Source organism: Corythoichthys intestinalis, chromosome 3, assembly GCF_030265065.1.
Source record: "Corythoichthys intestinalis isolate RoL2023-P3 chromosome 3, ASM3026506v1, whole genome shotgun sequence".
In the NCBI taxonomy this organism is placed as follows: domain Eukaryota; kingdom Metazoa; phylum Chordata; class Actinopteri; order Syngnathiformes; family Syngnathidae; genus Corythoichthys; species Corythoichthys intestinalis.
The window spans coordinates 59,042,111-59,067,764 of record NC_080397.1 but is presented as its reverse complement, the minus strand read 5'-3'; the positions used below and the strand labels follow the sequence as shown (position 1 = coordinate 59,067,764).

The 25,654-nt window shown below is 37.3% G+C and overlaps 1 protein-coding gene across 2 annotated transcripts in view; it reads left to right on the top strand.

Annotated features, from left to right (window-relative positions):
- The first annotated feature begins 1,069 nt into the window (after positions 1–1,069).
- si:ch211-225b11.1 (uncharacterized protein LOC561694 homolog) overlaps positions 1,070–25,654 on the top strand; it is a 78,938-nt gene continuing 54,353 nt past the window's right edge. The window contains exons 1-2 of one of the 2 annotated variants that reach the window (XM_057832008.1): positions 1,070–1,417; positions 14,196–14,330. In XM_057832008.1, coding sequence (XP_057687991.1) covers positions 1,237–1,417; positions 14,196–14,330 — 316 coding nt within the window. In that variant the 5' untranslated portion in view covers positions 1,070–1,236. Of the gene's footprint in view, positions 1,418–14,195; positions 14,331–25,654 lie in introns of those variants that run through there. The other variant, XM_057832009.1, reaches the window with a different exon arrangement.

Below are 25,654 nucleotides of genomic sequence, written 5' to 3'. Positions count from 1 at the left end.
CAACTTATTTTTTTGATGTATTAATAATGACACAAAAGTCCTAGCCAAAATGTGGCCCAAATGCAAAACAACATTACTTCAATCAAAAAAATTTACTTCAATCAAAAAAAAAAAAAAAATCAAATAAAAATAGCTTTCAAATGCATTTTTTTTTTCAAATTTATTTTTGCATTCAAACACTTTTTTTTTGATTGAAGTGACTTTTTTTCAAATGAAAATATATATTTTGATTCAAGCAACTTTTTTTGGATCGAATCATAAAGACACAAATCTACTTCCATATGGCTCCGTCCAAGGGATACAATATTTGACTGTGGTAACTACATTGGCACGACACCGGCGGGCATACCATATTCAATGGATGATGATCTTGGTGAAAAGTATAGCTGTCCTGCCAGCAGCCTGATTTAGAATTCCCATCAAGAATGATGGGAAACAAACAAACAACCCCCCCCCCCCCAAAAAAATGCTCATTTTCAACTTATTACTATAAATATTCTTGTCAGTAAATTTTATTGCTGCGACTGCGTTTCGGGGTCTTCAACATGTTGTGCCCCCCCTGCCCCAAAAGTCAAACTCCCCCTATGATACCATGATGGTTGTTACGTTTTTATATATGTATTAATTGAAATTATTTTATTTTTATTTATTCATTTATCATTTATTATATATAATCTATCTTTTATTCTTATTATTTCACGAATAAGGATTTTTGTGTGTAACTTGCTTGTCTCAGTCGTCTGTTGTCGACTTCCATGCCGCTCTTTCCACATCCAATATGGCGTTGGCGTCGACGTTATGACAGTTTTGCAAGGTGAATGTCTATGGTTCAGCATTTTGTTTCCTGGCTATGCTCCACGAGGTTAACTAAGTGAGAAGGTAAGTTAGCAAAAAATGTGTAGTGCCAATTTCCGGCAAAATATATAATTTCAAAACAAAGGCACTAGCTGTTCAGGGTTGTCAATTTCACTACGGGAGTCCTCATTTTTAATGTTTTATTTTGAAAATAATTTTGACCGCGACTCGCTGGCTTGCCATACATATAACCATACCTAAATGTGTTCGTTTTCTCGTTCGCCGGCGCCTAACGACCACATCCCGTTAAAGCAAACAGTCTTACTTTTTGTTTCGAACCGGATCAGCCTATTTGTTCGTGGATTCCATTGTTGTGCGCCACACTATGATTCATTCCCATCAGCTCAATAGCGCGCTGAGATAGACACCGGTGATTCGACAATGAGTGAGGACGAGAAAACGAGAGGTTTGATAACCGATGTTCAAATGACCCCTGGAAAGATGGATGTTGCGAGACCCAAATGGAACGGGCGGCTGGAGTTCATTCTGTCCACTGTGGGCTACGCGGTGGGGCTTGGCAATGTTTGGAGGTTCCCCTACCTGTGCTACAGTAACGGTGGAGGTACAGTATACGCTTGGTTACATATACGGTGATATATCATGTACTGTGCAGTGCAGAAATTGTCCACTTGTCCAATTCTTATATGTTTGCATAGACTTCCCACTTTTAAGATGATCAAAAAAACAACAAAATATCAAGTCAAAAGTTATTTTTTCCTCCCTAACCTTAACAAATAATTACCATTTAAAAACAAATTTTATGTTAACTCTAGTGTTTGAAATGTAAATTTTAGTGATGATCCGAAACATTAAAGTGGGTAAACTGGAAAGAAAACTAACAATTGGAAATGGGAACAAATACTTTATAACCACACGGTAGTAGCCTAGAGTGTATCATTTGAAAAACATAAATTGTTACCTTAGAACAACTGATGGGAAGAGTGCGTAACAACTATGTTCGTTTTGTTTTAAGGTTACTTCACCTTAAACTCCTGCCAGAGCCTCACTTAGAACGGCTTTTGCTTTTACTCAAAAGTCGTTTTTCACGGTAAACGGGGACCGCTCCCCACCGCGTAAATCGAAAATCCGCGAAGTAGAGGCGGAACTTATTTACATAAGAATTTTTATTTTTTAGAAATATATATACAGTATATATATCACTGTATATATATCTTTTTAATTATTAAATTTATTAGGATCATGGAAGCTTCCATTTGGGGAAAATATATACATACAGTATATCCTGTATATACATAATATAATAAAAATATACAGTACTGTGCAAAAGTTTTAGGCAAGTGTCCTGCCTAAAACTTTTGCACAGTACTGTAACTGTATATATAATATATATACTTTATATGTATTAGGGCTGTCAAAATTATCGCGTTAACGGGCGTTAATCAATTTTTAAAATGAATCACGTTAAAATATTTGACGCAATTAACGCAGATGCCCCCCTTAGACAGATATAAATGACAGTACAGTGAAACGCTCACTTGTTGTATTTTATGGAGTTTTGCCGCCCTCTGCTGGCGCTTGGGTGCAACCGATTTTATAGGCTTCAGCACCCATGAGCATTGTGTAAGTAATTATTGACAACAATGGCGGGCTACTAGTTTATTTTTTGATTGAAAATTTTACAAATTTTATTAAAACGAAAACATTAAGAGGGGTTTTAATATAACATTTCTATAACTTGTACTAACATTTTTCTTTTAAGAACTACAAGTCTTTCTATCCATGGATCGCTTTAACAGAATGTTAATAATGCTAATGCCATCTTGTTGATTTATTGTTATAATAAACAAATACAGTCCTTATGTACCGTATGTTGAATGTATATACCCATCTTGTGTCTTATCTTTCCAATCCAACAATAATTTACAGAAAAATATGGCATATTTTAGAGATGGTTTGAATTGCGATTAATTACAATTAATTAATTTTTAAGCTGTAATTAACTCGATTAAAAATTTTAATCGTTTGACAGCCCTAATATATATATATATATATATATATATATATATATATATATATACACACACACACATATGTTAGGGCTGTCAAACGATTCAAATTTTTAATCGAGTTAATCACAGCCGCCCGTTCCATTTGGGTCTCGCAACATCCGTCTTTCTGGGGGTCACTTGAACATAATTACCATTAATTAATTTTTAAGCTGTGATTAACTCGATTAAAAATTTTAATCGTTTGACATGGGCTGTCAAACAGCCCATTAGGGCTGTCAAACGATTAAAAATTTTAATCGAGTTAATTACAGCTTAAAAATTAATTAATCGTAATTAATCGCAATTCAAACCATCTCTAAAATATGCCATATTTTTCTGTAAATTATTGTTGGAATGGAAAGATAAGACACAAGACGGATATATACATTCAACATACTGTACATAAGTACTGTATTTATTATAACGATAAATCAACAAGATGGCATTAACATTAACATTCTGTTAAAGCGATCCATGGATAGAAAGACTTGTAGTTCCTAAAGATAAATGTTATTACAAGTTATAGAAATTTTATATGAAAACCCCTCTTAATGTTTTCGTTTTAATACAATTTGTAAAAATTTCAATCAAAAAATGAACTAGTAGCTCGCCATTTTTGATGTCAATAATTACACAATGCTAATGGTGGTTAAACCCATAAAATCAGTCGCACCCAAGCAGCAGCAGAGGGAGACAAAAAACACAAGTAACAAGTGGTCATGACACTGTGCTGTCATTTTAACGAGCATAAGACAGGAGAAAATAAGTCTTAAATGGCATTATTATGTGAATTAGAATCATATTTTGAGACGATTCGACTATATACAACAATTTAGCAAAGCGCAGATGACGAGAAATTAGTCTTTTAATCTGCCGGTTAGCCACGCCTACCATTATAGGGATTTAGCGTCCCCAACAGGTGGATGACGTCAGCGGTAGACTGGGCTCATCAGTTTTACTATTCAGCCCATTGAGGGGGAATTATTAAGAACGAAGAAAACGCGACGAAGAGAGCCGCAAAATGTCATTGTTTCAGTCTCTCTAATCCAATATTTTTACAGGATATTCTTTCTATCCAAGTATTTTCCCCAATTGCTAAATAAATGGCATGGTCATGACAAATAACAGTCTTGTGCTAAATGGAATATGAAATAATAAAAATGCATTTATTCAGGATGACATGGCAAAATCACTCCATAATGGTCAAAACTGTCGACTTCACCTTCACTGTCGCACCTCCCGAACGATATTTTATGACACCTAAATCGGACATATGTCATTTCCCTTCCTTGGCTTCGGAGAATGTAAACAAACCAAAAAAAGGCGTGACAGCTAGCCAACATGCTAACCCGAACCGAGTGATGTTTCATAGTCTTCGAAGTGGAAAATCACACATAACTAGCCTGGATTTATTGACATGACGACTGGGTTGTCGATTGTCTTCATGGATCAGCAAACCGCTCGGCGGAGAGATATTTACAGTTTGTTCCCCGGAGGAGGGTGGCTGCAGTTGTTGTGCAGCTAACGTCCTGCTAATGTGCATGAGGAGAGCTTTTTACATGCCTATCAATGATCAAACGTAAGTAGTCCTTTATTTAAAGGAAGTTTGTAGTGTTTACTTTGTAATCGCTGTATTCATATTTGACATAATACAAAACAAGATGTTTACTCACTTCCTCGTAAGTCCAATGGTCCCACAGTAAATATCCACGGTGAATGGGAACCTTTTGAAACTCCAAAAATGCGCATACGCCTCTCCCTCATACAGAATGATTTTTCTGCAGCCGTTTGGCTGGCGTGATGCGAAAAATAAACGTATTAATCCGCAAAATCAGCTGAATCCTTCGTTCCATACACAACAGTACGCTGTATAGTGAAGAGGACGTCTTCTACCGTACACGTCACAGCGCCTTCCTCCTCAATGCAAGACCAAAGCCGGAAGTCACTCATTTTCATGGCGCGGGATTCAAAGAACTAAATAAATATAGCGATCGCTTCCACACTCATTCAAGCGGTCCATATCATTCAGGAGCATAAAACACCGCGTGTATTATGAAATAAACATGCTTTTTCGTGTCACATCACTTTAATCTGTTTGAGCGGGGCATCTGTGTTAATTTCGGCAAATATTTTAACGTGATTAATTCAGAAAATTAATTACCGCCCGTTAACACGATAATTTTGACAGCCCTAATATATATATATATATTAGGGCTGTCAAACGATTAAAAGTTTTAATCGAGTTAATTACAGCTTAAAAATTAATTAATCGTAATTAATCGCAATTCAAACCATCTATAAAATATGCCATATTTTTCTGTAAATTATATATATATTCTGTAAAATAAATTGTTGGAATGGAAAGATAAGACTAGGCCTGAACGATATTGGGAAAAACTATTGCTGCGATTTTTTTTGTGTTTACGATATATTGCGATATTATATTGCGATATTTAAAAAAATGTATATATATTTTTTTCAAGATATTTTCACAAGATGACTTAAATAGCTGTTTGGAAAGACTTTAGATCACCACAGTGTACAGTCATCCCTTGTTTTTCGCGGTTAATGGGGACCAGAACCTGCCGCGATAAGTGAAAAACCGCAAAGTAGCCCATCCCCCCATTTAAAATTTTTTTTGTGTGTGTGTTTTTTGTGCCCCATGTATTTATTCAGATTTAGCATTGGAGAGATACATACAGGTTGACCCCAAAAAAAGTTTACACTCAGTTGACTGCTTGTTTAAAAGCCATTGAAACATATCTAAATAGGTTGTCATGCTTAAGTGATTCATTAAGGTCACTCAATGCAGCTGGTAATCTCTCGTCTCTACAATTCCTGTGCTTCTGCTGAAAATGAAGAAAACTTTAGCTGTACCTGAATTGCTGCGTGCCGGTCTGACACCTACTGAGATTGCAGCAAATCTGAGAATATCCAGATGTGCAGTCTACAAAGTTAAAAAGAAGCTGAAAGATACTGGAACAGCCTCACGAAAACCTGGGTCTGGAAGTGCCGATCTGTGCGGACCAAAAAGTTAATTGACAAGGTGATATGTGGCCACCCCAGAGTCCAGATCTCAATCCCCTGGATTATAGCATATGGGCAACTGTGGAGGACAGTGCCTGTAAGAAGCCACAAACTTCTGTGGCAGCCTTGGAGAGGTCCATTATTAGATCTTGGGAAAAGATGACAGCATCCTACATAAAGAAGCGTTCCGCAGGCGCCTGGAGGCTGTTGTGACACTTAAGGGAGGACACATTGAAAAATAGAGTGTACTGTACATGTTCTTTACAATAATGTATAATTTGTGATTCAATTCTAATTCTAAGATGAATAAACATGGCATTTAAATTGTATTATGGCAGTGTAAACTTTTTTTTGGGTCACCGTGTATAAGACATGTTTTTTTCTCTCCCCCCCCAACCCCCCCCCAAAGTGATTTAAAAAATGTATATAAATAAATGGTTTTTAAGCACTTCAAATTTCATCATTATGATAAATTTTAAACATAACTGTCCAACCAAATCATTTTTGAACAAGAATAAAGTACTGTAGCAGATAAATGCTTGGCTTTATTAAATGTTTCTGTTTATCTACTTTAGCTGTGACCGTTGAAGTGACATGTAGAAATTTCAAACTCCTCATGATCACTTCTGGCATTTAAATGTCTCCAACGTCCCCGCAGTACACACATTCATTCCAGCGCAGCTTCCTTTCAACTGTTTAACAAGTTAAACGATGATTGACAGATGCCCGTGTAAGTCTGCTTCTTTGGCCAGATCAAAGCCATTGTTGTGCCGCAGAGACTGAGAGGATCAAAAGGCTGGGAGAGGGAGGGTAGGAGGCTGTGCGCAGACCAGAAAGTGAGGCGTATGTGGATCAAAAAAAAGAAAAACTATCGCACGTGCTTGCGATGGGACTATTGCGCACACGCACATCGCGATGGCGATGTTTAAACGATATATCGTTCAGGCTTAGATAAGACACAAGATGGATATATACATTCGACATACGGTACATAAGGACTGTAGTGGGCATTTCACTCGACTGTCATTCAAATCTGTCTATGCTGTCCTCACTCCGAAGCGTCTACTTTTTCCAAAGCTAGACAGCTAGTGAACGACGCCTTAATAATCAGACTTCTTCCTTTTTCATCTGATTTATTAATAAAATGGCCTCAAACCATTGTCCTCTTTAGACCGTCGTAAAACTACAAAAAAAAGTACACAAGCATTGCATTAGCAACAACGTTAGCTTAGCACGCTAGCAGGTTCACTAAACATAAACAAAAAGCGTCTCATACAAAAAATATAACATTTCGCTTACTAACATAATATGTACATTCTTTATAACAACCGTACTTACGGACAAATCTTGTCCAAGGATCATATAAGCACAACATTACAACGTAGGCGTCAGCCCGAGACGTCGTGCAGCCATATTGAACTGGCAAAAAAAAAAACAATGTCGCAAAGCGACCACAAGAGTTCGCTGTTAGACAGCACAAAAAGCCTTTCTGTAAAACTTACCAAAAGGCAGAATACTGTCTGAGCGGGACATGTGCGTTAATTGCGTCAAATATTTTAACATGATTAATTAATTACCGCCTGTTAACGCGATAATTATGACAGCCCTAATATATATATATATATATATATATATATATATGTGTGTATATATATATATATATATATATATACATACATAAACACATAATACATAAATACATAATACATACATACATAAATATACGGCGGAAAACACTCAGGTGACTTGAAGTTCAGCTCTGAGACCCCCAATTTGGCCAAATTTCAAAATTGACAGAAAGCTTGAAATCTCAATTTTCTAGGGGAAGAAAAATTTTGAACAGTAGGGCATTAAAAAAAAAAAAACATTTAAACAGCAAAACCCTATCTGGAGGTGAGAGCACGTGAGAGCAGAATTGCAGACGCTATGACTTTAACGAGATATTATCGCGTCCTTATCTTGTTTCGATCCAAAAACTCCATGTAGCATATCACTGATTGTCAAAACACAGCTGTGAATGGCCGCAGCTGGAATTTTTGGGGATTTTATGGGTGAAACATGTTAATTTAACAAGGGTCGCGATGCAGAAATCGCAGACATCAAGGAGTGGTTGAGATTTTCTTTTTCATATATTTACCCTTTTAAAAGTTTTTCTTCTAGTTTATCATCTAACATAGCAGAGAAAATGCGACAGTCACAAAAAAAAAATACAATTTAGCGATAGTTATGAGGTATATATCCATGACTTTTTCACAGACGCCATTTTTTTCATTGTGACATAATTTGTCTAATATGAGTGAATAATTTTTTAGTCGTTTTTTTTTTTAAAACAAAATATGAGACATCAATTAATGATTCTACGCTAAAAACGACAGACATTTTGAACAATAAATATAATTACTTACCTTCGTTTTATGGCTGGGTTGAAACAAAAGCGGTTGCGCGACGTCTGTCAACGGGGGTTTCCAGGGTAAAACGGACAAATTAAAAATAGTTCCGGGACTTCATGCGGCATGAATCTGCTATGGCAGCATATAGACATATTGTTCTGTCAAACATCTGTTTGGCTTAAAATACAACAGTTTCTTTTAAAGAGGAGTGCAAGAGCAGAAACTGCTTTTTCAGCCGTGTTTACTAGAGGTGTGCAAAATTTCCGATTCTTAGATTATTCGCGATTCGGCCGTGGAAGATTCGAGAATGATTCACAAACATCCAAATTCCGATTATTGAAATATGCCAAGTAAAGCGGAAGTACAACACACTCAGCGCGCCGCGCGGGCTTCGGGACGGAACGGAGCGGGAGTAGCTAAACATTATTCTTCTCATTAACCGGCCCCTCGGGTAATGCCAACGCTCAACTCACGGCTCTAGCTCAACTCATGCCACGAGATAAAAAAACACAACAACATACCTGACTGCTGCCGAAAAGCTGCTACAAGTACAGCTAAGCTACATAATGTTACGGTAGATATCATTTATATAGGACTAGATGGATTGTAGACTCGGTAGCGGTAGCAGCACATCTGCAAAAAGCTAGATGCGGGCGTTAGTAAACGGCTGCCATCTTAAAGCAGTAAACTTCCCTGCAATGCTGTTGTAGCGAACCTTCCAAGCAAACCTAATTAACTTTTTATCTAAAATACTCCTAAATCGGTAAAATATTGACTTGAATCTATCTTTAAAATAGTTTTAAAACTTTCACATGTCAAAAGTAGACAAAAGGGAAATTATGGAATAACGGGAGCAATTTTAACAACTTTAACGGTTGATTCACAACATTAAATTAATTGAATGTAGTTTAAAGCTGCTGATACAGAATGGGGACTGGAGTTTTTTTATTTAATGTTATTTTTGTATATTTGTTTACTGCTATATGTTAACTTGATACTGAAATAGTAGTTTGGTTTAGCCTGAGAGTATTTTTGAACAATTTTGGAACTAATGTACAAAACTTTATTTAAAAAAAAAAAAAAAAAAGGAGGGGGGTGCATCAATAATCGTTTTATAATCGAATCGGAGCCTCTGAATCGTAATCGTAATCGAATCGTTAGGTGCCCAAAGATTCCCAGCTCTAGTGTTTACTGTATATATGGCGGAAAACACTCAGGTGATTTGAAGTTCCTCTCTGAGACCCCTAATTTAGCCAACTTTCAAAGTTGTCCGATATGCATGTTTTATACATCATTGGAAAGCTTAAAGTCTCAATTTTCTGGGGGAAGAAAAATTTTGAGCAGGAGGACATTTTTAAAAAATATATTTTTTTTAAACAGCAAAACCCTATCTGGAGGTGAGAGCAAGCGAGAACAGAATTACAGACGCCATGACTTTAAAGAGATATTATCGCGTACCTACTTTGTTTCGATCCAAAAACTCCATGTAGCATGTATCACTAAGTGTCAAGACACAGCCGGATTTTTGGGGGATTTTATGGGTGGAACACGGTGATATAACAAGGGTTGCGATACAGAAATCGCAGACAACAAGGACCGGTCGAGATTTTCTTTTTCATATATTTACCGTTTTAAACATTTTCTTTCAATTTTTCTTTGTTTGGATCGAATATTTATCATATAAAATATTGGGGAAAATGTGACAGTAACGACAAAAATACAATTAAGCAATAGTTACGAGGTAGATATCGCGTGACTTTTTTACAGACGCCAATTTTTTCATTGTGACGTCATTTGTTTAAAAGCTTAAAATATGCAAGTGAATAATTTTTATAAGTCTTTTTTTTTTTTTTTAAACGAAATATTAGAAATCAATTAATGATTCTAAGCTAAAAATGACAGACATTTCGAATAATAAATACGATTACTTAGCTTTTTATGGCTTGGTTGAAACAAAAGCGGTTGTGCGACGTCTGTAGACGAAGGTTTCCATATAGTTTCCCAATAGTTTGGGGGCTTAATTCGCAATGAATCTGCTATTGCAGTATATAGACATATTGTTCTATCAAACAAAACAGTTCTTTTGGCTTAAAATACAGCAGTTTATTTTAAAGGCAAGGCAAGGCAAATTTATTCATATAGCACAATTCAACACAAGGCAGTTCAAAGTGCTTTACATCACATGAAGATCATAAAAATCACATTAAAATCAGTTAGGGCTGTCAAAATTATCGCGTTAACAGGCGGTAATTAATTTGTTAAATTAATCACGTTAAAATATTTGACGCAATTAATGCTCAGACAGATTTAAATGACAGTAGAGTGAAATGCCCACTTGTTAATTGTGTTTTATGGAGTTTTGCTACCCTCTGCTGGCGCTTGAGTGCGACTGATTTTATAGACTTCAGCACCCATGAGCATTGTGTAAGTAATTATTGACATCAACAATGGCGGGCTACTAGTTTATTGTTTGATTGAAGATTTTATAAATTTTATTAAAACGAAAACATTAAGAGGGGTCTTAATATAAAATTTCTATAACTTGTACTAACATTTATCTTTTAAGAACTACAAGTCTTTCTATCCATGGATCGCAGAATGTTAATAATGTTAATGCCATCTTGTTGATTTATTGTTAAAATAAACAAATACAGTCCTTATGTACCGTATGTTGAATGTATATATCCATCTTGTGTCTTATTTCCATACCAACAATAATTTACAGAAAAACATGGCATATTTTATAAATGGTTCGAATTGCGATTAATTACGATTATTTACGATTAATTAATTTTTAAGCTGTAATTAACTCGTTTAAAAATTTTAATCGTTTGACAGCCCTAAAATCAATACAACGTAAAAACCAAGACAATCAAAATTGGAAATAAAATTATACATAAAAATCGCATTTAATCACAAATACAATGAAAATAAATAAATAAAAATAAAACAAAAACTACTACTACTAATAATAATTGAAATCAGCAATGGAGATAAGCAGAAGAGGAATAGAAAGCAAGTAGATTGGAATATATGGACAGTTATGGATATGCAGTGCGAAACAAAAGCGTTTTTAGCCCTGATTTAAAAGAGCTAACAGTTTTAGCATACTTCAGGCATTCAGGTAACTTGTTCCAGAGGTGAGGAGCATAATAACTAAATGCTGCCTCACACTGCTTGGTTCTTGTTCTTGGAACATGCAGGAGACCGGTTCCAGATGACCTTAGGGGTCTAGATGTCTCTTAGGAATCTAACAAATCAAGCATGTCTTTTGGTCCAAGGCAATTAAGAGGGGTGCAAGAGCAGAAACTGCTTTTTCAGTTTTGTCTGTGTTTTCCGCCATGTATATATATATATATGTATATATATGTATATATATATATACATATATATATATATGTGTGTGTGTGTGTGTATATACTGTGTATATGTATATATATGTGTGTGTATATACTGTGTATACTGTATATATAGAATGCATTAAAAATAGGGTTGTTCCGATCATGTTTTTTGGCTCCCGATCCGATCGTTTTAGTTTGAGTATCTGTTGATCCCGATATTTCCCGATCCGATTGCTTTTTTTTTTGCTCCCGATTCAATTCCAATCATTCCCGATAATTTTTCCCGATCATATACAATTTGGCAATGCATTAAGAAAAAAATGAATAAAACTCGGACGAATATATACATTCAACATACAGTACATAAGTACTGTATTTGTTTATTATGACAATAAATCCTCAAGATGGCATTTATTGTACATTATTAACATTCTTTCAGTGAGAGGGATCCACAGATAGAAAGACTTGTAATTCTTAAAGGATAAATGTGACTTTGTATGTTTTGACTCAATATTGCTATCCAGTGTATTTGTTGAGCTTTCAGTAAATGATACTGTAGCCATTTAACTATTCTGCCCAAATGCATGTTGGGAAGTGCAACCATGACTGTGCGTAATGGCACCAATTGATATATCTTCTCTGCGTTGGGGAATAACATAGGGTGTAAAGAAAAAGATCAACTACTACTATTCTTCCCCACACTGCTTTCCCACGATATTTCTAATTGTTGAGAGAGGGATTTTAAGGCTTTAGCCAATTAAGAAAAGGCTTCAAATACTGTCAAAATTCACTCTACTCATTTTACGCTGCCTTTTAGCTCAATATATAGTAAAGATGCACGATGATATTGGTTGCCGATAATTATTGGCCGATAATGGCCATTATGACATGGCACCGATAATCCAGATTTTTAAAACATTCAACCGATAATGCAATCATTCAACCGATAATGCAATCCGATAATGATATACTCGATTAAGCCTCCAAATGTGCGCAATCGACGCAAATTTGTCCAATTCTGTGCCTGCGCTCCAAGCCCTCATAAAGGCATTTTTGTGCAGTTAAGGGGCATTGTATCCACCCAAATCAATAAAACTAAATGCAATCACTTTCAAAACAAACCATTGCCACTTTAACATACATATCAAAAGTTCGCTAGCTTAAATGCTATAAAATGCTAAATGTTTATTTTTTTACAATGCCCTTAACAAATGGTTCAAACACATATTCCCCAAAAAAGCGGCTAAATATACCTATAAACTAAATTACAAATGCATTAAAAAAAGCATTACCTTAAACAAAAACTTAGCATATGTTGGTCTTAACAGGGAGCAGCTGGATTCAGCCATGTGAAATTATTTAGGTCATATTCACTGTTGTCACTAGAGGGCAGTGTATCCAACCAAATCAATAAAACTAAATGCAAACAGTTTTTAAAACAAACCATTATACGCCACTTTAACTTATATAGCAAAAGTCCGCTATCTTAAATGCTATAAATTTTTTTTAATGCTCTTAACAAATGTTCCAACACATATTCCCACAAAAAACAGTTGAATGCATTAAAAAAAACATTAGCTCAAACAAAAACTTAGCTTACGTTGTTAAGTATTTTTAATATTAATTAATTAATATACATTGGTTTAGATGTTGAAATGTACTATTTGTTCACATTTGATGCGGAAAAAGGAGCAATGAATTCTATTTTGCACAGTAACATTTGCTGTTGTGTATAATTTAAAATTGTGTATGTATATCTTTTAACAGAATTATCGGCTTCACATTATCGGTTATCGGCTGGAAGGTGGAGAAAATTATTGGTTATCGGTATCGGTTGAAAAATACGTTATCGTGCATCACTAATATATAGGTAAATCGGCGCCATTATAGATTGAACGCGACACTGCGTGTGTGGTTCGTGCAGCCCACGCGTTAATTGCGTTAAATTTTATAACGTGATTAATTAAAAAAAAAATTAATTACCGCCGTTAACGCGATAAATTTGATAGCCCTACTTTAAGCCAAAACTAAAGACTCTGGATGAGTGTAAGACATTTAGTCTGTAACGTTAAATACAATTAGAAAACCATTTAATTAAGAAATATACAGTTTATATACTAAAAAAAATATGTCCGATTTTTTTTTGCCGATTCCGATACTTTGAAAATGACGTGATCGGATGCCGATCGATCGGGACATCTTTTATTAAAAACATTAGCTCAAACAACAACTTAGCTTATGATGGTCTTGACAGGGAGCAGTTGGATTCAGCATTGTGAAAAGAGGCAGACCAGAGGGCAGTGTATCCGCCCTAATCAGTAAAACTAAATGCAAACCATTACAACGCCACTTTAATTAAACGAATACTCGAAGCAACAAAATTTAATTCGAATATTTTTTTCAAATCGAATACTCGAGTTAATCGATTAATCATTGCAGCACTATTGAAAATACAGAGAAAAGCATATTTAGGTTTTGGTGGTTTGTGCCTTTGGTCAGCAAGGACATCAGATAGCTTCTCACTATACAGTACATTCAGTACAGTCATTTGATTATCCTGCCCTGCCCCCCAGGAGCTTTTTTGGTTCCCTATCTCACCATGGTAATCTTGTGTGGCATCCCGCTACTGCTTATGGAGTTTGCGATCGGTCAGTTCACCCATCTAGGGCCAGTGCACGCTTTAGCCAAAGTCTGCCCTCTGTTTAAAGGTAAGTCCACTTACTTGATTAACTTTGTCTACTGTCTGATTTTTTTTTTTTTTTCAGGGTTGGGTGTATGTGTAGGGGTTTGGCCATTTTATGACATGAATTTTTCCTCAGGGTTAATTATTTATTACACTGCCGTGTTACCCGAATCCATTTCTGTCACCACACAATATGAGAACCTTATTGGGAGGTGACGGCAATGGTTTGAGTTTCACAAATTAAGTGTCATGTTCTGGTGATGACCCATTCATTCCAGCCTATTGCCTTTCAATGTGGTCTAATCATTAAGTCCGTGTTAGTGTGTTAGATCAGCTCATCTTTAAATCTCAAAGTGTGATGTCAACGTTCCACAAAGCAAGCTGTGCTGTCGCTGGAGGCTTTCACAGATGAAGTACTGTCAAACTTTTGCAGTTAATCATCATCTGTTCAAGGACAATGTTTGATTAGTTTGTACAGTCCCTGACAAAACTCTTGTCGCTTATCCATTTTGTAGAAACAGTTGCTAATAACCTGACTTTGAGTTATTCAATTGGTTTCAGAAATGACTCATATGAAAGCTAAGACCCTAGCTAAGTCGAATGTACAAAAATATATTTGTTTCACTGAAAAAAGATTTATCATTTAATGAAGACATAAAGGTCAAATTTTAGCAAGACAAAAGTTTTGTCGCCTACAGAAAGTAGTGTGAAAATTGAACAAAAAATGTACTTCTAATACAAAAACATGATACATAACTTAAGCGAATTAAGTAGTGGTGCAAGGAGTCATACAATTTATTGATGAAGTCATCAGGAACATCAAAGAAAGCAGTCTTGCATGCCTCCCAGAGTTCATCAACCTTCGTGGGTTTCATCTTCCACGCTTCCTCTTTCATCCAGTTCATGTCTGGTGACTGGGCTGGCCAGTCCTGGATGATCTTGATCTTCTTTGCCTTGAGAAACTTTGAGGTAGAGATTGAAGTATGCGATGGAGCACCATCCTGCTGCAGAATTTGTCCCTTTTTTATGGTTAGGAATGTAAGAGGTAGCTAAAATTTGTTGATATTTCAGACTATTTATCTCTCAGGGTGCTGACAATTAAAAATCTGTGTGGCATTTGCCAAGGCCCACAGCCTGTCAAAAGGATGGACGCTGGAAAAGTGGCAAAAGGTGGATTTTTCAGATGAATCTTCCATTGAATTACACCACAGTTGCCACAAATATTGCAGGAGACCTACTGGAGCCCACATGGATCCGAGATTCACTAAGAAAACAGTGAAGTTTGGTGATGTCAAAATCATGGTCTGGGGTTACATCTAGTATGGGGTTGTGCGAGAGATCTGCAGGGTGGTAGGCAACATAAATAGTCTGAAATATCAACAAATCTTAGCTGCCTCTTACATTCCTAACCATAAAAAGGGACATATTCTGCAGCAGGATGGTGCTCCATCGCATACTTCAATCTCTATCTCAAAGTTCCTCAAGGCAAAGAAGATCAAGACCCTCCAGGACTGGCCAGCCCAGTCACCAGACGTGAACAGGATGAAAAAGGAAGCATGGAAGACGAAACCCAAGAATGTTGATGAACTCTGGGAGGCATGCAAGACTGCTTTCTTTGATGTTCCTGATGACTTCATCAATAAATTGTATGAATCCTTGCCAAAGCCCTTGGAAGGCATACAAAATATTAAATTTGGATCTCTGAGCACCACTACTTAATTCTCTTATGTTATGTAACATATTTTTGTATTTGAAGTACATTTTTTGTTCAGTTTTCACACTACTTTTTGTAGGCGACAAAACTTTTGTCTTGCCAAAATATTACCTTTATGTCTTCATTAAATGATAAATCTTTTTTCAATGAAACAAATATATTTTTGTACATTCAACATCATTTGGGAGGGTCTTAGCTTTCATATGAGCCATATCTGAAATCAATTGAATAATTAAAAGTCAGGTTATTAGCAATTGTTTCTACAAAATGGATAAGCGACAAGACTTTTGTCAGGGACTGTATTTTGTAACAACATTGCCCATAGGAAAAAAAGCAAGCATGACAAATGATTTCTGCCTCAAATATGTCCACGGACTTAAAAAAAAAATTTTTTTTTAAAGCCTCTTGTTTTTAGCTGCTTACGCTGAGAATGGGAATCTGAGTGTCTTCATGAGAGTTTTAATGTGCCACATGGGAGTTGACAACGTGCATTCTGTATTCCTTATCATTTGTAATACTTCCTGGAAAATGTTGAAAATAGCTATGAAACAGAACACACACAAAAAAATTAAAAACAATTAAAAAAAATATATATTTTGACTTGGCATGGCAAAATCCATTTTGCCACATAGCATGGCAAAAAAAATGCCACATGGCAAAATCCATTTTGCCACATGGCAAAAAAAAAAATTGCTACATGGCAAAACAAATGCCACATGGCAAAATCCATTTCACCACATGGTCAAAATATTTTGCCACATGGCAAAAAAAATTTGCCACATGGCAAAAAAAAAAATGCCACATGGCAAATACCACTTTTGGTTCTCGGCCCTGCTGGAAAATTGCCTGGGGTGGCCAATTTTTTTTCATACCACTGTATTTTCTCCACTTCCTAAAAATCTATGACCAAGCCACCCTGCACGTCATTGTTCCAGAACAGTGAGGCCTATTGAAATAATAACCAAAGTGTCTCAGATAATTGATTTGGAAGCGAAATTGGAGAGTGGGAAAAAAACGCTTCAATGTGTTGACTTACATTAATATCGCTTTTGGCCTCACTCATTCTGCTTCTGCGTGTAAAGTATGCAGCAAGCCGGAAGCATAACAATAGCTGTGCTCAACCAGCAGTTTGTGTGGCTCACCACATGAGCCAGACCCCCCCCCCCCCAAACAAGCTCATTTCACAGTGTTTAGAAATACAGTATGATGTAAAATATGTCTCTCATCCCTGATTTGGGGGTATTTTGCCATAAGCATGCCAAGGGCACATTTTAAAGGGTACCACGGAGAGAAAGACATGTAGTTCTTAAAAGATAAATGTTAGTACGAGTTATAATAATTTGATATTAAAACCCCTCTTAATGTTTTCTTTTTAATAAAATTTATAAAATTATATTAACTAGTAGGGCGGTGACGTCACACGGGTATGCTGCCGGACCTCCACAGTTTCACTCTTTAACTACATATACATGTCATTCCTTTTGCCCATCCAATTTAAACCCGAAAGGAACATTAATTTGAAGGACAGCAAAAGCAAAATGAACAGAAAAGACGGGATGAGACGAATCGCGTTCATGTGTCAAGTTCGCTAGTGACAGCACTCTCCTGCTCTAGTAGCAGTGTTTGATGTCAAAAACTGTTTGCAGATCTTCACGGTAAACTATTGTGTGATCCAACCTATTCCAATACTATTATGGAGATACAGTGCCTTGCAAAAGTATTCAGCCCCCTTGAACCTTGCAACCTTTCGCCACATTTCAAGCTTCAAACATAAAGATATAAAATTTTAATTTTTTGTCAAGAATCAACAAGTGGGACACAATCGTGAAGTGGAACAAAATTTATTGGATAATTTAAACTTTTTTAACAAATAAAAAACTGAAAAGTGGGGCGTGCAATATTATTCGGCCCCCTTGCGTTAATACTTTGTAGCGCCACCTTTTGCTCCAATTACAGCTGCAAGTCGCTTGGGGTATGTTTCTATCAGTTTTGCACATCGAGAGACTGACATTCTTGCCCATTCTTCCTTGCAAAACAGCTCGAGCTCAGTGAGGTTGGATGTAGAGTGTTTGTGAACAGCAGTCTTCAGCTCTTTCCACAGATTCTCCATTGGATTCAGGTCTGGACTTTGACTTGGCCATTCTAACACCTGGATAGGTTTATTTTTGAACCATTCCATTGTAGATTTGGCTTTATGTTTTGGATCATTGTCCTGTTGGAAGATAAATCTCTGTCCCAGTCTCAGGTCTTGTGCAGATACCAACAGGTTTTCTTCCAGAATGTTCCTGTATTTGGCTGCATCCATCTTCCCGTCAATTTTAACCATTTTCCCTGTCCCTGCTGAAGAAAAGCAGGCCCAAACCATGATGCTGCCACCACCATGTTTGACAGTGGGGATGGTGTGTTCAGGGTGATGAGCTGTGTTGCTTTTACGCCAAGCATATCGTTTTGCATTGTGGCCAAAAAGTTCAATTTTGGTTTCATCTGACCAGAGCACCTTCTTCCACATGTTTGGTGTGTCTCCCAGGTGGCTTGTGGCAAACTTTAAACGAGACTTTTTATGGATATCTTTGAGAAATGGCTTTCTTCTTGCCACTCTTCCATAAAGGCCAGATTTGTGCAGTGTACGACTGATTGTTGTCCTATGGACAGACTCTCCCACCTCAGCTGTAGATCTCTGCAGTTCATCCAGAGTGATCATGGGCCTCTTGGCTGCATCTCTGATCAGTTTTCTCCTTGTTTGAGAAGAAAGTTTGGAAGGACGGCCGGGTCTTGGTAGATTTGCAGTGGTCTGATGCTCCTTCCATTTCAATATGATGGCTTGCACAGTGCTCCTTGAGATGTTTAAAGCTTGGGAAATCTTTTTGTATCCAAATCCGGCTTTAAACTTCTCCACAACAGTATGTTCCTTGGTTTTCATAATGCTCTCTGCACTTTAAACAGAACCCTGAGACTATCACAGAGCAGGTGCATTTATACGGAGACTTGATTACACAGAGGTGGATTCTATTTATCATCATCGGTCATTTAGGACAACATTGGATCATTCAGAGATCCTCACTGAACTTCTGGAGTGAATTTGCTGCACTGAAGGTAAAGGGGCCGAATAATATTGCACGCCCCACTTTTAAGTTTTTTATTTGTTAAAAAAGTTTAAATTATCCAATAAATGTTGTTCCACTTCACGATTGTGTCCCACTTGTTGTTGATTCTTGACAAAAAATTAAAATTTTATATCTTTATGTTTGAAGCTTGAAATGTGGCGAAAGGTTGCAAGATTCAAGGGGGCTGAATACTTTTGCAAGGCACTGTATCTCCATAATAGTCAAACAGCAGTTCATTTTTTGCAGATAGCTCGTACAACACAGCACACGAAAACGTTGATGCAGTTCGCCTCTACTGAGACGTCTAATGTAGGGCTGTCAAACGATTCAAATTTTTAGTCGAGTTAATTACAGCTTAAAAATTAATTAATCGTAATTAATCGCAATTCAAACCATCTATAAAATATGCCGTATTTTTCCGTAAATTATTGTTGGAATGGAAAGATAAGACACATGACGGATATATACATTCAACATACGGTACATAAGCACTGTATTTGTTTATTATAACAATAAATCAACAAGATGGCATTAACATTATTACCATTCTGTTAAAGCGATCCATGGATAGAAAGACTTGTTGTTCTTAAAAGATAAATGTTAATAAAAGTTTCAAAAGAAATTTTATATTAAAACCCCTCTTAATGTTTTAGTTTTAATAAAATTTGTAAAATTTTCACTCAAAAAAATAAACTAGTAGCCAACCATTATTGATGTCAATAATTACACAATGCTCATGGGTGCTTAAGCCCATAAAATCAGTCGCACCCAAGCGCCAGCAGAGGGCGACAAAACTCCCAAAAAACACAAGTAACAAGTTCACATTGCACTGTGCTGTCATTTTAATCGGTTTGAGCGGGGCATGTGCGTTAATTGCGTCAAATATTTTAACGTGATTAATTAAAAAAAAAAAAATTACCACCCGTTAACGCAGTAATTTGAGCAGCCCTGGTCTAATGACATTTTTCCTTATTTTTGTTACGTAAAAACTTTGTCCAGATCGATCATCATCCTGCTGGTGTTCTCAAATTTATCAGACTTGTCAGACGTAGCTCCCGAATCTTGCTTCCCGGTGAATAAGCGACACGGAAAATGAATAAATGTATTAAGCTTAGCTTGATTGCTGGCTATTTGTATATCATTTTCTGCCCAACAGATTATAATGACGCCTTAGTTTGAACATTGAGATCTAAGAGGCGGAGAAAGGCGAGTGGACACAGGCGTTCAGATTCGTAGCTCGAACTGCCCTGTTTATTGGCATAAGCTCCGGCAACTCCTTCACAACATACAATTGAACAAAAGTATCATACAGTGACAATGCAACAAAAATAATGTTCATACCTCTCAAAAAATTATGTTCACAATAAGTGCTTCAATCTGAATTAATTCATTCACTCCCAGCCATTTTCACCGTTGCAACCCCCTTCAGTCCCGGCCGTTTTACTGGATTTTGAATGATTTTGCAAGCCCACAGAAAATTCTGTTCGATTGCTATATAAGCAGGGGTGCACATAATTTTTTTGCCCAGGTTCTCAGAGGAGGACCTGGAGATGTGACTTGGTCCTCATTGAGCTTGAGAGCCGACCCGCCTGATGTGATAAATTTATGACAAGCTTTACTTAGAGCCAACTAACTTTAATTAATTATATTAACAATTAATGCTTGATTAACATCAACTGGCACAACAAAATTGCCATTACTTTGAAGTGAAATGTAAAGAAATAAAAAGCACCAATTCAAAATAAAGGGCATTATGCGGCTCCCACATTAACTCCAAGCCTTTTTAAAAGTGGGATGTCCTCCTCATAAGAGGGCCAGCGCGTTTGTCTACGTCCAGTACGCATGTGCGCATGCGGACCACTTATGTGCACCCCTGTATATAAGCTTAGAACCCACCAAAAGAAAGATTAGACTCTCTTCTTTCAGCAGGAAAAAAAGTTAGTGCATATCTTTTTCCATTCTTTAGAAATCAGCATTAGAAAATAGCTTAGTTTGAGTAATTTTCCAATTTCTGATGAAAAAATTGAGAAATTGAGCTTTTTGTGAAAGCATACATTTTAAACATAACTTTGTCTTTAAGACAGCTATTTTTTTGCTTTAGTTACATCCCAAACATCTGGGGACTGGTATGGCCGTGCGCGTTTCCGTCTGAGTCACGGGACACTGGAGGGTCGTGGGGGACGCGAGCGCCCGAGCACGGCGGCGCGGGCTCCGCTCGGCGAGCAGCACGGACTGAACAGCATCGTCCGCTGCACTGGTGGTCCCAGTCGTTCTGCTCTTTCGTCCAGCGCCTGGCATCCCGGGCGTCCTACCGGTTGTTCTGCTCTGTCGTCCGCCGCCTGGCATCCTGGACGTCCATTCGGTTGTCTTCCGCTTGCGCCCCGGCAATGCGGCCCAGTCGTTCGTTCCATTGAATCTGGTTGCGGATCTTACCAAATGCGCTACTGCCCTCCAGTGGCCACTTTTGTCGCTTTAAAATTGATTTTCAGCATTGTGCTTTGGAGCTGAGTTGCATCAGAAAAAACGTAAAAGACATATAAATACGTCTTTGGGACACTGAAACAAATCAAAAATAGATGGATTTATACGTTTTTGGGCGCAAATGAGTTCATGAGGCCCTGTTCTCACACAGTTAAACAACAATGCAAATATAACTGGCATTCACAAATTCATAATTGAAATAGATATTCAAAATACACATAAAACTCAGACTTCGGTTAAACTCTATTTAAACATTTTAGCAACTTGTTTAGCTACAACTACACTGGATGGCAATATTTAGTCACAAAATACAAACTATGATGCTGGTAGCCATTATCAGGTCGACATACAATTGAACATAAGGCACAATGGACCCGCACTATGGAAAAAAAAACTACTGCGTCAGTCAAGGGACAAAACGTACTTATTGGCTTGATCGCTAATTAATTGAAAACTTTCCATTGACACCTTGTGGCGTATTTAAATTACTGCCTTACATAGTTAAAGAGTGAGACTGTGGAAGTACGGTAAATGGTAAATGGTGTTATACTTATATAGCGCTTTTCCACCTTTCAAGGCGCTCAAAGCGCTTTACACTATCTCACATGTGACGTCACCACCCCGCGACGTCAACAACAATGGCGAGCTACTAGTTAATTTTTTCATTGAAACTTTTACAAATGTTATTGAAACGAAACCATTAAGAGCGTTTTTTTTTTAATCAAATTATTATAACCCGTACTAACATTTATCATATGTCTTTCGATCCTTGTTTCCTTTTAAGACACCTACAGTGGGGAGAACAAGTATTTGATACACTGCTGATTTTGCTGGTTTTCCCACTTGCAAAGCATGTAGAGGTCTGTAATTTGTATCATAAGTTCTCTTCAACTGTGAGGGACGGAATCTAATACAAAGAAACAGAAAATCACGTTGTATGATTTTTAAATAATAAATTTGCATTTAATTGCATGAAAGAAGTATTTGATACATCACACAAATCAAACTTAATATTTGGTACAGAAACCTTTTTTTGGTATTACAGATACCAAACGTTTCCTGTAGTCCTTGACAAGGTTTGCACACACTGCAGCAGGGATTTTGGCCCACTCCTCCATGCAGATCTTCTCCAGAGCCTTCAGGTTTCGGGGCTGCTGCCGGGCAACACGGACTTTCAGCTCCCTCCATAGATTTTCTTCGGGTTTAGATCTGGTGACTGGCTAGGCCACTCCAGGACCTTAAGATGCTTCTTACGGAGCCACTCTTTAGTTGCCTTGGCTGTGTGCTTTGGGTCGTTGTCATGCTGGAAAACCCAGCCACGACCCATCTTCAGGGCTCTTACTGAAGGAAGGAGGTTGTCAGCCAAGATCTGGCGATACAAAGCCCCATCCATCCTCCCCTCAATACGGCGCAGTCGTCCTGAACCCTTGGCAGAGAAGCAGCCCCAAAAAATGATGTTTCCTCCTCCATGTTTCACGGTTGGGATGGTGTTCTTGGGGTTGTACTCATCCTTCTTTTTCCTCCAAACACGACGAGCCGAGTTTAGACCAAAAAGTTCAATTTTGGTCTCATGCGACCACATGACCTTCTCCCTTTGCTCCTCTGGATCATCCAGATGGTCAGTGGCAAACTTCAGACGTCTCTGGACATGCACTGGCTTCAGCAGCGGGACCTAGCGTGCGCTGTATTTTAATCCATGACGGTGTAATGTGCTTCCAATGGTTTTCTTCGAGACTGTGGTTCCAGCTCTCTTCAGGTCATTGACCAGGTCCTGCCGTGTAGTTCTAGGCTGATCCCTCACCTTCCTCATGATCAGTGATGCCCCACGAGGTGAGATCTTGCATGGATCCCCAGAACGAGGCAGATTGACCGTCAACTTGAACTTCTTCCATTTTCTAATAATCGCTCCAACAGTTGTTACCTTCTCACCAAGCTGCTTGCTTATTTTCCTGTAGCCCATCCCAGCCTTGTGCAGGTCTATTATTTAAACCCTGATGTCCTTACACAGCTCTTTGGTCTTGGCCATTGTGGAGAGGTTGGAGTTTGTTTGTTTGAGCATGTGAACAGGTGTCTTTTATACAGGTAATAAGTTCAAACAGGTGCAGTTACTTCCGGTAATGAGTGGAGAACAGGAGGGGTTCTTAAAAAAGAACTAAGAGTTACTAGTTGGTAATGTATCAAATACTTATTTCATGCAGTTAAATACAAATTTATTATTTAAAAATTATACAATGTGATTTTCTGGATTTTTGGATTACCGTAATTTCCCGAATATAACGCACACTTTTTTTCCCCAAAATCAACTTGCAAACTCATGGTGCGCATTATAAACGGGTACATGGATGGAGACAGAAATATATATGTATTACATATATATATAAACCGATTATTTTTTTCATTGACACGGCCACGTTGTGTTGAAGAAACGTATGCGGCGACCCGTTGCCGACCATTACGGTACGTGACGTCACCGTTTTCTTTCGGTAATACTTCACTCTAATCGGCCGAATGATTTCGTCTGTGTTAAATTCTGCTTTTTTCACTCTTCATAAAGCACAGAATTTAGTTTCTTGAACTCATTTGAGTCGACGTTTATTGCAGCTCCGCAATTCGGACCATAACAAATGTAAGGACACACACTTCCTGTGTCCGTCAACTATATCGGTCCCTCGGGAAACTCAAACCCAAATAACAATAGTTCCTTTTGTTACTGTCGTGTTGACAGCTATGAGCTCTCACGGATTTCCGACTTACGTTCTCACTTTCATTTTACCGTATCAATCCATGGAAGAAACATTTATTCATCATGAGGAAACGAGCAAGTTATACAGCAGCCTTTAAAAGAAAAGTCACATCTGTTTTGTTTTCTCCTAGATTCTGGTAAGTTGGAGAAGTTGTCAAATCATATTATTACCGTAAATATTGTCAGTTTACGGTAATGTTTTGAACTACCAATGTGCTATGCTTGTGCTGTGTTTCACCAGTCAGTAAAATGACATCCCTGTATCTGTACACAAGCTCTGTTTTCTTCTAAAATTAGGGTGCGCGTTATAAACGGGTACAATAATTTTCCCTAGATTTTACAAGTAAATTTGGGGTGCGCATTATACACGGGTGCGCCTTATATTTGGGAAATTACGGTAGATTCCGTCCCTCACAGTTGAAGAGAACTTATGATACAAATTATAGACCTCTACATGGCTTGCAAGTGGGAAAACCAGCAAAATCGGCAGTGTATCAAATACTTGTTCTCCCCACCGTATATTTTGTGTAAAATTAAAGCTAGAAAAGAAGGCGTCAAAACTGTACTAAACTGCTCACACTAGGGACGTTTAATACGAATCATTCGCTCAGTTGAGTTAATGACAACAGTTGAGACACGTTGAAGAAAAATAAACGTGAGGCTTTGAGATCGGGGACTAAACTCATTATGCAATGTGTAATTTAAAGTACATATTTTCAATAGTTTCACGCACTTGAGCATCAATCACCCTTGAGGCAGGTGATAAACCAATGATGAACCTGTCATACCGCATCTTATCACGACTGGTGCCAAGAATTAGTTCTCTGTACAACAAGATCACCCGAGGGCCCTGATTTTGTCAGTGTACATTTGATTAGTTCCTGAAGTAGTTTCGGAACTTGAAAATTCTGTAAGTAGTCACGTTTTCCATGTACAGATCCTTCTCAAAAAATTTGCATATTGTGATAAAGTTCATTATTTTCTGTAATGTACTGATAAACATTAGACCTTCGTATATTTTAGGTTCATTACACACGACTGAAGTAGTTCAAGCCTTTTATTGTTTTAATATTGATGATTTTGGCAAAAAGTCAAGATTAAACAAAAATCCCCAATTCGAAAAATTAGCATATTGCATCTGGCCAATACAAAAAAAGTGTTTTTTTTAATACAAAAAAAGTCAACCTTCAATTAATTATATCAGCTATGCACTCAATACTTGGTCGGAAATCCTTTTGCAGAAATGACTGCTTCAATGTGGCGTAGCATGGAGGCAATCAGCCTGTGGCACTGCTGAGGTGTTATAG